Source organism: Kryptolebias marmoratus, linkage group LG22 (genome assembly GCF_001649575.2).
Source record: "Kryptolebias marmoratus isolate JLee-2015 linkage group LG22, ASM164957v2, whole genome shotgun sequence".
Taxonomy (NCBI): domain Eukaryota; kingdom Metazoa; phylum Chordata; class Actinopteri; order Cyprinodontiformes; family Rivulidae; genus Kryptolebias; species Kryptolebias marmoratus.
In genome coordinates, this window is record NC_051451.1 from 5,530,580 (window position 1) to 5,543,819 (window position 13,240).

At 41.5% G+C, this 13,240-nt stretch overlaps 1 protein-coding gene across 4 annotated transcripts in view; it reads left to right on the forward strand.

Moving 5' to 3' along the window:
* Positions 1–13,240, forward strand: part of si:dkeyp-121d4.3 — a 32,508-nt gene that overhangs the window by 11,867 nt on the left and 7,401 nt on the right. For 3 of the 4 annotated variants that reach the window (XM_017434444.3, XM_017434441.3, XM_017434442.3), the window contains exons 14-20: positions 1,021–1,347; positions 1,426–1,530; positions 1,678–1,815; positions 1,977–2,084; positions 2,269–2,306; positions 2,452–4,783; positions 7,000–7,108. In XM_017434444.3, the coding sequence (XP_017289933.1) occupies positions 1,021–1,347; positions 1,426–1,530; positions 1,678–1,815; positions 1,977–2,084; positions 2,269–2,306; positions 2,452–4,783; positions 7,000–7,108 (3,157 nt within the window). Of the gene's footprint in view, positions 1–1,020; positions 1,348–1,425; positions 1,531–1,677; positions 1,816–1,976; positions 2,085–2,268; positions 2,307–2,451; positions 4,784–6,999; positions 7,109–7,726; positions 8,495–13,240 lie in introns of those variants that run through there. The other variant, XM_017434445.3, reaches the window with a different exon arrangement.

The following is a 13,240-nucleotide window of genomic DNA, read 5'->3' on the forward strand; positions in this document are numbered from 1 at the left end:
CCCCAGGGGAGTCAAAGCTGAGGCTGCGACCAGCATCCCCAGCAGTCTCAGCCACAGCTGGAGTGGAGGTGCTGCCCCGATGTGAAAGGACTGGAGTAGGGACTGAATCCTGTCCACCCTCTCCGTAGTCAGACGGGCTCGCATGGCCACTGAATCCAGGGCCATGCCCAGAAAGACCACCTGCTGGGCTGGGATCAGTGAACTCTTCTGCAGATTCACTGCGATCCTTAGCGCTTCGACATGGTCCAGGACCTTCAACGTTGCCTGCTCTGCCTCTTGAAAGGAGGGGGCGCAGAGGAGCCAGTCGTCGAGATAAGGCAGGATCTTTAGCCCCGACAGACACAGGGGGCTTAAGACTGCCCTCATGCACCTCATGAAGATTCGAGGAGCTAAGGAGAGCCCGAACGGCAGGACCGCAAACTCGTAGGCCACGCCGTGAAAGGCAAACCGCAGGTACTTCCTGTGTTCCGGATGGATTGGAACGTGGAAGTACGCGTCCTTCAGGTCTATGGATGTAAACCACTCTCCTGGACAGATGGTCTGAAGAACGTTGCACGTACGGAGCATGCGAAAAGGCAGGACCTTCAGAAATTGGTTCAACCCCCTGAGATCCAACACTGGCCGAAGGGAGACGTCTTTCTTTGGAATGAGGAAGTAGGTTGAGTAGAACCCACCGGCCTGTAAAGGTGGTGGAACCAATACTATGGCCTTTTTGTCCAGGAGGGTTTCTATTTCCTGCAGCAGAACCGCAGTTTGCGCAGGATCTGTGACCGAGGTCACCTTGACCCCCGATGGGGGTGGGGGCTGACGGCGGAACTGCAACCTGTACCCATGGGACTATTGTGTGTATTATCTAATGTGTAGAAGCAAAATGTCTTCAAGTACACAGTAAAAATCCAGTTGTGTTGTTTTTTAATACCTTTTGGAAAAGGAGGAGTTACGTACATGCTGCAACTGTTTTGTGTTTATGAAGACATTAGAAATGGAAATATTTTTATTAAATATTTTTTCTTTTGTCAGGTGAAAATAAAAGAGGAGAAAGTGGATGAAGAGGAGGTGATGAAGTTTCAGATGGGAGAAGAAGAGATAAAGGAGATGAAGATAAAACAAGAGGTGATGGAAGAGGAGAACGATCATGAGGAGGAGACTGATGAGAAAGAGAAAAAGGAGGAAGAGGAGGAGGGTGGTGTTGAGGAGACAATGGCTAAGACTCCTGAACCTGCAAACAAGTGTCAAGCAGAGCTAGAGATGGGTCGACTTGTGATGACCATCAACGGCAAACAGAAACAGCTTTCATTCACTGCCAAAGACATGCTAACAACGGCCACCATGTTGGTCGGAGACAAGGTGAGGACCAAGCTGATTTCATTCATCTCTGATCTATGATTTGGTTCATAAGTCTGATCCCGACTCTCTTCTCTAAAGGTACGTTTCAGCATCGCCACCCACCAGGAGACCAAAGAGGAACGAGCGATATTCATAGAAATTCTCCATGACTCCTTTGAAGAGTCCAACGAACAACGTCAACATGTAAGATTCTGATGAACATCCAGAGTCTTTAAAAAAATACTAATAAATAAAAATTCATTCACTAAAAATTTGACCTCAGTTTGACTTGGATCTAATTTGAGTCTAAAATTAAACCTGCTTGTCTGTGTGATCGGCTGTTTCTACCAGGGCATTGTGATCGAGTTCTCTGAAGACTCTGGACTCATCAAGTTCTCCCAGAGCCCTCAGCTCTACTTCAACATGTTAGAGGTGATGGAGAAGAAGAAACTAGAGCTGAACGAGAAGGTTGAGTTCAGCATCGCTCCGGTGAGTCAAGCTTATCCTGAGAGCAAAGTATGAGAGTTACTTTGGGAAAATAAACGGAAAGCAATAAACAATCATCCGCTAACAAACAGATTTACACCAAAATAACAGATACAATTTTCACATTTCTGATTTAAAATGGTCCTTTTTTTTGTTTCTCAAAGTGTGAAACAGCTGAGGGGGGGAACCAGGCTATCAGGATAAAACGTTTTACTGAAAAGGTTTTCCTCCCGGTCCGGAAACTTAGTGGAGTTGGTGCAAACAAAGGAAAGGTGAGCAGATTTGTTTTTATGATGGAACTGATCACCAGACACTGAGGCATTCCCAAACCAGCTGAGAGTGACGTAGTTTGTGTATATTCACTGACATGTTAACAAATGCATTTCTGTTGGAGTTTTGTGTGAAAAGAAAGGGCACAGTGATCATTGTTGTTGTAACCAAGTGTTTCTTTGATAGATGACCATCAAACTGACAAAACCATCTGAAGATGATGAGTGAGTTTCAATCTAATTTATTTTTTACTGCATGATATAAAAGACAGTTCATATATCTGGCCGTGAAACTGACTGAATTTTCCTCCTCTGACTTCAGACATTTTTATGATATGTGCTAATTCAAACAATGTTTTTTCTATTCAAGAAAGGAGAAACCAGAGGCAGAAAAGATGAAGGCGGTTGTGAAAAATCTAAGGAAGGATTACAACGTGACTCGGTATAAATCTGCTCGGAGCCGGAGCCGCAGCCACAGCCACAGTAGGAGCTGTAGTCGAAGCAGGAGTAAAAGTAGGAGTCCATCCAGAGACAAGTTTGGACGTGTCATTAAAAAGAGACGCAGCCCCAGTGTTGACCGCGACCGTAAGAACAGCAAGCACAGACGGAGAAAAAGCCACGAAAGGTCACACAGGCACACTAGGAGCCACACCAAGAGTTGCAGCAGAAGTCGCAGTCGAAGCCGGAGTTACAGCAGGAGCCCCAGAAGGAGCAGGGAAAGGAGCAGAGACGGGTCCACCAGGAAAAGGACCAAAACCAGCCGAGAGCGTGAAGACAAGAGGAGGCGGGAGCTGACTCCTCCACACCGACAAGGCGGAGTCGTGGACAGTGAGCTGGCCAGGAAGAAGAGAGAGCTGGAGGAGCTCAATGAGATGATTGCCTATAAAAAATCATTGGTGGACTTGGAGCCTGGACAGAGGACCTGCATAGACTATGACCATGGCAGGCTCACCGTGCCACTTGCTGAGTACAAACCAGTTCGGTCTATCCTGAAGAAGAGACATGGGGAACCCGAGTACCTTCGGCCCCCTTATGATGATCCGTATTACAGCAGACCGTATGGGCCGTACCACAGTCGGAGGTATAGTGAGCCTTATGGCGACCCGTATGCTAGTCATCCATACCCTGAGCGGCCTTATGGTGACCGTCCGTATAGTGACCGCCCTTATGATAGGAGTCTCTATGGCGAACCTCCGTATGGTGGACTGCCTTCAACCAGTCCTCGTTACACCGATCGCTATGATGTTTATGACCAGCCTTATGATGACCGGTACTATGACCCAGCTTATAGAAGTCCCTATGATCTGTATCTTCCAGTCAAACAAAGTCAGTCTCCAGAACCTGAGTCTGGCCAAGTTCCTGGTACTTCTGCCAGACCATCCCAATCTGCCTACAGACCTCCTTCTCCAATAGATTCACCTCCTAGAACCCCTTCTCCCCAAGAAAACTCAGCATCCCAGTCCCCTCCAGAAGAGAAACCACCTCTGGACCGCTTCCTTGACATGCTTAGCAAAAAGGTGGATGCTGAGAAGAACCCTGAACCAGATTGCGTTACAGATGACCTCCTGCCTCATGAACGTGCCCTTCAGGATGGCAAAGGCTTCTCTCGAATTGTAGGATTGGCCTCAGAACCCCCAAGCAGCAGTCTAACCCTAGAAGGCGAGAAGAAGCAGCCAAGCCCTAAGCGGGCCTCAGTCGAGAGAACAACTGAAGAACCAAATCCAGAACCTTATGATAAGATTCAGAGTCTTCTGCGTTCAATTGGTTTGAAGCTGAGTTCGGGAGATGTTTCCAAACTGGCCAGCCAGGCTCAGGAGAAAATCTTTAGTGCCATGTCTTCATCCACTGAAAAAAAACCCTTATCTTCAGGAAGAGAAGACCTGCAGGCCAGCAGAGCTCGGTCTGTGGAACTGGATCCTGTCCATTCACTCTCCCCTGCCAGATCTTCCAGTCTCGAGCCTGTCGGCAAACAGAAAACTGCCGTATTGAAGTATGATGAATTCCTAGACCATCAAAACTTGGAGGCAGTCAGGACGGCACAACTGAATCTTACCAAGACGATGGAGAGCACATCAACCACCACCCCTGGTCCAAAACCACCCCCTGGGCCTCCACCTGCTCATTATCAACATCCAAGCCCCCCACTGAACTGGCCTCTTGGCATGGTCTCCCAGATTCTCCCAACTCAGTACCCTACATCCAGCATTAGTACTTCTGCTCCACCTGCAACTACTCCACAACAAAGACTGGGTCCCCCTCCAGGACCTCCCCCCGGGCCACCTCCGCGGCGTCCTGCACAGCAACCACCAGGACCGCCTCCTGGACCTCCACCCCAGCGTCTCCCTGGACAGCCTCCTTTTGTTTCACTCCCCATTCAGTCAACGCCGCTCTTTATTGGGCTCCCTAATCAGGCTTCACCCCCAAGCACATCCAGTTCCTTACAGCCTTCACCCACTGCAACAATAGCACCACCCTCAGTGGCTGCAAACTTGAGTCCTGCAAGTTCTGACCAGTCAGCCATCTCTACAACTGTGGCACGATGCTTAAAGGTGATAGAGACGGTGAAGTCTCTTAGTGTGCAGCCATCAGCCAAACCAAGTAAATCCGTCCAGTTCAGCTTACCTACAGAGTCCCTGCCATCAAGCAATCGGCCAGCCACAGTGGAGACAGACGAGGACATAAAGGCCAGGCAAAAGGAGAAGGTAAGAGTAATGAAAGATTTTCACTTCGTTAGGCTTCAAAGATCACTCCTGCTAAAAACAAGAGCTAAACAGAGTAGCTTTTATTTTGTTAAACTCTACTATTTTCTATGGAGCTCAGGGTTTCCCCCAGTGTATTATAAGCCTGGCGGGCCTCTAGGCTTTCCCTACCCAAGCTCCCCATAAAAATATGTTTTTATGCACGTTTATTTTTCCACCAGCACCCCCACTGTGAGGTCACCGCGCGAGGGTGCGCGCGCCAACAGTGATGCAATCGCACTGTCCCCGCCCCTGCACAAAGGCCCTGTGCAGTGTCATGTGATCGTGCACGTCCTAATGTTTTTAAGTTCGCGCGACATTCAAAATGGAGGATTTCGGTGCTCCAGCGGAGCTGGTTCGCCTGTATCAGCATTTTTATGATCCCTCTGTGAGAGATCACCAAGATAATCAAACGGCTCAAAACTCATGGAAGGAGATTACTGCTGCAGCCGATAAAAAGGAGTGTTTATAGACCACAATGGTTAGTTGAGCTGAAATTCAGAGGGTGGCTTTACAAGACCGAATATGGTAAGCATGTTTTGTAGGGAAAATAATAATATGACGCGTGATAATTTCTCCTTGTTTAACAGTAAAATGTTGCTATTAAATTCAGCATTAGATGTGTTTTGTGTAGTGATCCAACATGCAGCCTGTGCCACAAAAAGCACAGTACAGTACAGCATCTCTCTGTTTTCAGAGTTCTGTGATGTTATTCATTGGTCTTGACGTGAGACGTGTTTGTGCCTTGTTTGAACTTTTTCATTTATGTTAATTTAATTTATTTGTAAATCTGACTTAAATTAAGATTCAAATTAGGTGCAAACAATTAGTATTTATTTTAATGGTATTTTTGTTTAAAAAAGTATTTCAAAAGTGCCTTTTTGTAAAACTGTAATTGTGTAAATATTTGACACAAATATCTTACAATATCACATAATAAATAGCCATATTTTCAACTTTCCTGTCAACTTTAATCATTTTTTTAACTAAATCACGGTCAGCCTGCAATCGGCTGGTGAACGGCCACCTACCACTGGGCTTAGCCTCTTTTCTGGGGGAAACCCTGGAGCTGGTAGCTTTGTTAACCATGAATTCAACAAAAATAATGTTTAGATATTGTTACCAGGATATTACTTGCGAGTTGTTCAACATTCTCAGAGAAAGCAGTAATCTGTAGCAGTGGAAGAGAAGAGCTCAATTTGCAAATAAGGAGTATTTTATTTCATCTTAAGCATTGTGATCTGATGCAGTCAGACAGCTGTGGCACCCCACTTGTTCACAACCAACAATGAAACAATTCCTTCACATTTGACACTTATCCACCAAAACAGCAAATGTTTTTAGTATTTTTTCATTTTATTAATGGAAAACTAAAAGACCAACACCTTTTCTGAAAAGTTTCTGAGCTCTCAGTTTAATGTCAGGATGCTATGGAGGCTGTTGAAGGTGGTGAGTGGTTTGATTTAGTTCGATCATTTACTGTTGACTTACACCTTGGACACTTAGCATTTAGCTCGTTCCACTGAATACTGTAAATCTACCATTCAGCTTTAGTCTTTATAATATATAACCTTATCAATCTTACCGTTGTGGATGTGCTAATTTAATTTTTATTTTCTTCATAAAAATGCATTGCAGTAAAAGCATGACTTGTAAAGCTTCTGTTTTTTGCTGGAAACACCATCCTGCTGGGGGGAAAAAAAGATGGAGTGGTTATTTGGTTTCTGGGATTAAAAACTCCTGATCTCTCTCACAAAGCTCTGATCTGATCTGTAGAAACATGCTTGCTTACAGAACAGACAACAATTTACACACTCACCTTAACCTAGAGACAATTATTAGTCAACAGTTAACCGAACATGCATGTTTTGGTCTTTAGGAGGAAACGCATGCATGGGGAGAACATACACCGGATATTCAGTTTTTATGTAATGTTTTTTATTGCTGAGGCTTCTACATTATGAGACAGGAATGAAATGAAGTTTTTTTTCATCAGCTATCTTCCCAGTACCCAATGCCTGGTAGATATAGGATCTTAATACTGGTTGATTGTTGCAGTCTGACTGCCAAATGCTACAAAACGTAGTTCATTTTTGTTATTTGGTTTGTTTACAGTTTTTTTCCTGCTTTTTGTAGCATGTATTTCCATGTAATTTAGAGTCCTTGTGTTTGTGTTGCAGCTGGATTTGTACAACCAGAGGCTTCTGGAGAAGAGAGAGCAGCATTACAAAGAGATGCTTGTTCGAAAGAAACAAGGCGAGAACAACGATGGCTCACTGCTCCCACCAGGTATAAACATTTATCGGCTTACAGAGATGAAAATTAACTAGCAACCTTTTAATTTACAGGAATTTTCGCGATTAGTAACGAGTATTGTGCACATACTAGATCCATCAGAACAAATACAATTGCATGCTGTTTATATTTAACCTTATTTGTGTTTTTTTGTTTTGTTTTATTACTGCACATGCACTTTGAGCAGTTTAATTTTTTATGTGAACGAGACATTAACAAGAAGCCCAGTTTAGGTTTATTCATACATGACATCAGTCAGGAGCAGAGACCTGTTTTTTTTGTTGTTGTTTTGTTTGTTTTTTTAATCAGTGCTTTCGCAGATACATTACAGAAGATTCCTATAAGGTAGAAACGGACTGAGCATCAGATCCAGCTCCACTGCAGCGTTACAAATGTCTCTTTACATTTTTTTTTCCTTTTAATCTGTGATTGACAATCAAAGCAAGAATGTTTTTCATGGATATGACAATTCACATTTTTTCCAGTAGCTCCCAACCTGATCCAACCTTGTGGTACATTAATGGAAGCTCCTCATACAGGTAGCCGTAAACCTGTTGATGAGACTACTTACAAACTGAACTGCAGTTCTGTTTGGTTATGTTTCTGCTGCAGCCATTAGCCGGGCCTAATGCTTTCTGACGCCAATCAAGGAAAGAAGCCAACTGCCAAATGAACTCCACAAAGTAACGTCTTCTTCTTCTGTGTAGCATGAGCACATTGATAACTAGGTTTTAAGGCAGAATTTAGGCCTAAGAATGCATTTTATTGGTATAGATGAAGTGGATAAGGTTACATACTTTTTAAACATTTAGTTTATTGATGTTTACTCTGCATTGTTTGACTTTTGCTTGAATTTATGTACAAGTAAACTAACCTATTTAACAGAATATATGCTGGAAACAAAGAACTCAGTTCTACAAATATGGTTTTGTCAATAGCTGAAAATTATTTTCAAGTTGGTACTCAGCCTTTGTCATTAGCTAGACTTTTAAATATAGTGACATTATTTTCAGCAAGCCATTTCCAGCTTTCAAACTTTTACACTTAATGGTCACTTACACCTTCTAACTTCTGCAGACTTCATTTGCAAATGGTAGATGGCACAACTATACGGTAAATTTCCTTTCTGTACCAGATAATGTTTATTAAAAACACTGTTCTGATGGGGATAAGACAGGATCTTTATCTTTCTGATCTTTTTCTTTCTGAACAGTCAGAGGTTCCTGGTGTTGATAAAAGCATGAAGCTGACAGGCAGCCCAATCTCAGACTACACATGAGATTGCACATTCATCAATGGGGTCTCCACTTCTTTACTCAAGGGTTTTACTCAACACTGATGTTTTTTCTTCAAACAACATAAAATCAGCTTGGCATACTGTACAGCTCTTTGTGTTTCTGGTGATCTCTGCTGAATCACAAAGCAGATAATTAGAATTTGTTTGGCTTTAAAGTCCAGAGCGGTATAAGAATCTCTAATGTAAAGTGTAATGAATTTAATGGGTTTTTTACTCACACATCGAGCACCAGACAGAAAGGTCTCTGAATGATCTTTGACCTGTGAAAGTCAAAGGTCACCCAGAGACAAAACCCCAGCTCACCATCCTGTTTGTGATTGGAGTAGTGAACAGTCAAAAACATCTCTTTATATTATTTGATTGTATTCCTCAAAAAAAGAAACAAACCGACCAAACCAATACATTTCACAGGAAGATAAGTTGGATAATGTCACCTAATGATGACAAGTTGAAGTCGCATGGACTTGCATGTTTTAACTTTGGTGCAGTTAACCCAAAGAGTATGAAAATGAGCGCTTCCATATCAACACGATCCTGATGGTTTTTGCTCTTGAAGACAGAAACCACATGGAAATCTTTACTTGGTTATCTACTAGACCGCCCATGAGAAAATCTGTCTTTGTTTTAGATGTTGAGTAAATTGAGCAAAGAAAAACCTGAACTGATGAGTGTTTCAGTACACCTCCTTTGCTTTACTTATTTTTCTGTGCATGTTATCAAACTGAAAAAAAAAAGATCAACTCAGAGTGAACCCTAAATTCTTTACCTTAACTTTTAGAAACAATTTGGCACACACTGTATCACAAACCGTTGTTCTGAAGCTGTCACCACTGAGTGTAAACACTGTGCAGCTAGTTACAGAATTGGTGCTAAACTTTAACTTTCATGAATTTAACTGTAGTGTCAGGTATCAGGGGCTGACCATTAAAAAAAAACCTGAAACTTACACCAGGAACAACGCTGAAGGAAGAACAAAAACGTGAAGATTCCTACTCAGCATTTTTATACTACTCTTGTCATCAGAACTAGTCATCCCTAGTCTTTAACTTGGCTTGTAGTTTTTTCTCATCAGATAGTTTATAGTGTCTGTGAGGAAAAATCTACCAGTCAATATTCTTCAGACTTCACACAGTTGATGTTTTGTGCAGTTTTAGGCATACCTGATGAGGAAGAACATCGGCACCAGGACTCTGGGAGCTCAGTAAGTTAGGATGGCTTTTGTAGACATGTCTTAAAAAGTCCAGGACTCGGTTAGATTAGAAAATCTAAGATGCATATATCTAGGGTCGGTAGTGCCAGATCAGTGTTGTAAGCTTGTTTTCATGTTGAATTACAAACTACACATTATGCTAATTTTTTTCAGAATCTTATTTTTTTGTTTAATTTATTCAACACTCAAACTTCACTGTTCTAGCTTCTCGCTAAACATCTAAATGGAATTGTTGAATTTATTTTAATTTTTTACTTCTTAAGCACAATTGCTAAAGCTTTAATGGATTAACTTGGGGTTATGGTTATTTGTGTTAACTGGTGGGATTGGTTCTGTTGAGAAAAAAATAGATGCTCTTGTGTTTTAGTTTGGAGTTATTTTAGTTTAAATTTATTTTTTTTATCTTTTTACTAAATATCCAAGCCATGTTGATAAAAGCCTCATAAGTTCCTTTTAATACAGAAACTATCCTGAAACTGCCTCGTCTGTTGATTTCTTTGTTTCATCAGATTTTGCGATTTTTGATTGTGCTGCATCTTTGAAGGAAGTCATGGTATGTCTTCGATGCAGGTTGCGCTTCATCTCGGAGGCAGGTCGCACTACATCATTGAGGCAGGTTGCGCTACATCATTGAAACAGGTCCGGCTACGCATTTGAGGTATATCGTGCTACATCTTTGAGACAGGTCCTGTTACATCTTTGAGCTAGGTTGCGCTACGTCTCAAAGGTCTGTCGCGCTGCGTCGTTGAGGTAGTTTGCGCTACATCATTGAAACAGGTCCGGCTACGCATTTGAGGTATATCGCGTTACATCTTTGAGACAGGTCCCGTTACATCTTTGAGCTAGGTTGCGCTACGTCTTAAAGGTAGGTTGCACTGCGTCGTTGAGGTAGTTTGCGCTGCATCTTTGAGGTTCTGCTACGTCTTCGAGGCAGGTCACGTTTAATTTTTGAAGCATGTCGCAGCAGGTCTCATTTAGTCTTTGAGGCACGTGGCACTATTTTTAAGACATGTCGTACTACATCTTTGAGACACATCGTGGGAAGTATTTGAAGTATATTGCAGTACGTCTTTGAGGTATTTTACGATACGTCTTTGAAGCATGTCCTAGTAAAGCCTATCAGGGTAAGTCACATTTGTTCAGTTCTGTGTTCATCACTCTGGGATAACAGAATCTCTGGAATCAAGCAACGTCCCTAAGATTTCGAGGACATTTGAAAACTGGTGATTCAAAGTAATGATGTCCTCATCCATGTAAAAGAAGTTTGTATTCTACTTGTTTTCATGATTTGTTGTTTATGTGCTGTTAAATACTGTTATTATGACACATAATCATCTATGGTTGACTTTCTAAATAACTAAAGTAGTTCAATGAACATGTCTGCTTGTCTCTTCTGCTAACTGTAGCTAGTACACATTAGTAGTATTAGCTATTCATGTTTCACCTTCAGTTGAGAATATATTTCATTTGTACACTTTAATGTTCTATAATTTTTAGCCCAATCTGGCTCCAGCCAAAGTTGAGCCAGATGAAGTAGTGAAAATGCTTTTCAGATTGTGATTTTAATGTTTGAAACTTTGATGAATAATTCAGGCTCTTCAGTAAAACGTTAAAATTAATTAGGATTTAAAAAGGCAGCTGTATAGTGACTTTTCGTCACCACTAAAATGTTTTTGTGAATGTTGTGGACTTTATAATGTTCTGTCTAGGCTACAGGAAATGTTTCTTTGGTGAATGAGATGTTAATCAGCTACCTGTGCCTACCTGGGTTCATGTTAATAAAAGCATTACTGGCCATGTTAATGTCAGGTCCTGAAGTTATCATGAACTATTTGAGTGTTTCTATTATGTTCAGATTAGCTTCTCATTATCACTTATCTTAATAATTTAAGTTTAAGAATAAATTTCACCTGCTTTAGCTGTTTGAAACAGAATTTACCAGTAGTCCTTCACTTAAATGGTAAGTTAATTGCTATAGCTAATATTTCTGAGACCCTGCTTTTGTGTACTTTATCGTTATTTTGTAACATGTATGTGTCTGCACAATATGATTTGCAGTTGTATATATTTTAAATTTTTGTACCTTAATTCTTGGTTTTAGCTTAGAAAACTTATAGTTATTTACATATTTTGTGTCATTTGTGAACCTCAGCCACCTAAGTAAAGATTTGGATTTGTCTTTGAAATTGCTGTTCAGCTGACAAAATGTATGTGTAGAAATGTAAAAGAAGGCCAACAGCAACATTGTCAAAGAAGATCAGGTGAATAATTTTACTCAGATAATGATGAAACTGATTTTGCTTTGTTATTGTTAATCACCACTTTTGTCACGTAGTAATGCTTAAGTTACCTTCACTCATATCTTCAAATAACTTATGTGCCCACATAGTCACCCTGTTAACATGTTGGTCAGTCTGACTCACAGTTCACATCAGTCTGGTCCAGTATGGAGTTTTGGGAACAGAAATATAAATCAAAAAAACCAATAAGCGTGAGCTATGTAATAAAAGTAGAAACAAACTCAAGTATCGATCCCATCATACTAGTATCAATACGATCTGATGCCAATGTAAGTATCATATGTTGGTGTAGATTCTTAGTCATCCAGGACATGACAAATCTAAAACATTTTGTAAAAAGAGATAAAGCAACTGGATTTCTATTCTGTAGCTAAAGACGTGCAGAGTTCCAAAATTTAAACTGCATGACGCTGGTATTGATATCAATATTTGCGTTGATCCATATACCTCTACTTCAATGACAAAAGGGTCTGATGAACTGCAAAAAACCCTTCAAATATGTATCCGATTTAGTACCATATATGAAAAAGACCTGAGTCAGATTAGAAAAATTCAGATTTGTCATGTTCTGACTGTATATGGGCAAAAAAAATGGATTTGGGCCACTTCTGATCCTTCCTGTCTCTTATCAGTCTAACTTCCATGAAAACATTGTGATCCTAGAAAGCCTGTGCAGCTTATATCAGAGAACCACATGATCGCCCTGATGCTTGACTCAGACTTTAGTCTGGACCCAGCTTCCCATCCAACCTCCTTCCATAAGTATTGTCATTTAACCAAGGCTCTGGCTTGGGTTTTGGTTGATTGTTTTTTAAAGGAGCTATAGAATCTAGAACTGTCAGACAATCAGAGTCAAAGTGAAGGATTAGCCCCTCAGTATTTGACATTTCAGAGGAAAAGACAGATGAGAACTGAACCTCAGTGGAAGGTTTAAGAGCACTGCAATGTCGAATAGGGCAAATGGTTAGGGTAATTGAAAGAGAAGAACAAAATCAATTACAACAGGCATGATTGAAAAGTGTTGCTCAACTTCCACCACTATCCAAAGAACAAAATAAAATTATAACAGTCACACGGCAACAGTTCAGACAAGGTTTTAGACTCACCATGAGACATCCAGGTTTTAGTTATTCAGAAGAAATCCAGACCAGGAGATGTAAATAAAGATCCATCCATCCATTCTCTTCCGCTTATCCGGGGTCGGGTCGCGGGGGCAGCAGCCTAAGCAGGGAGACCCAGACTTCCCTCTCCCCAGCCACTTGGGCCAGCTCCTCCGGGGGAATCCCAAGGCGTTCCCAGGCCAGCCGAGAAACATAGTC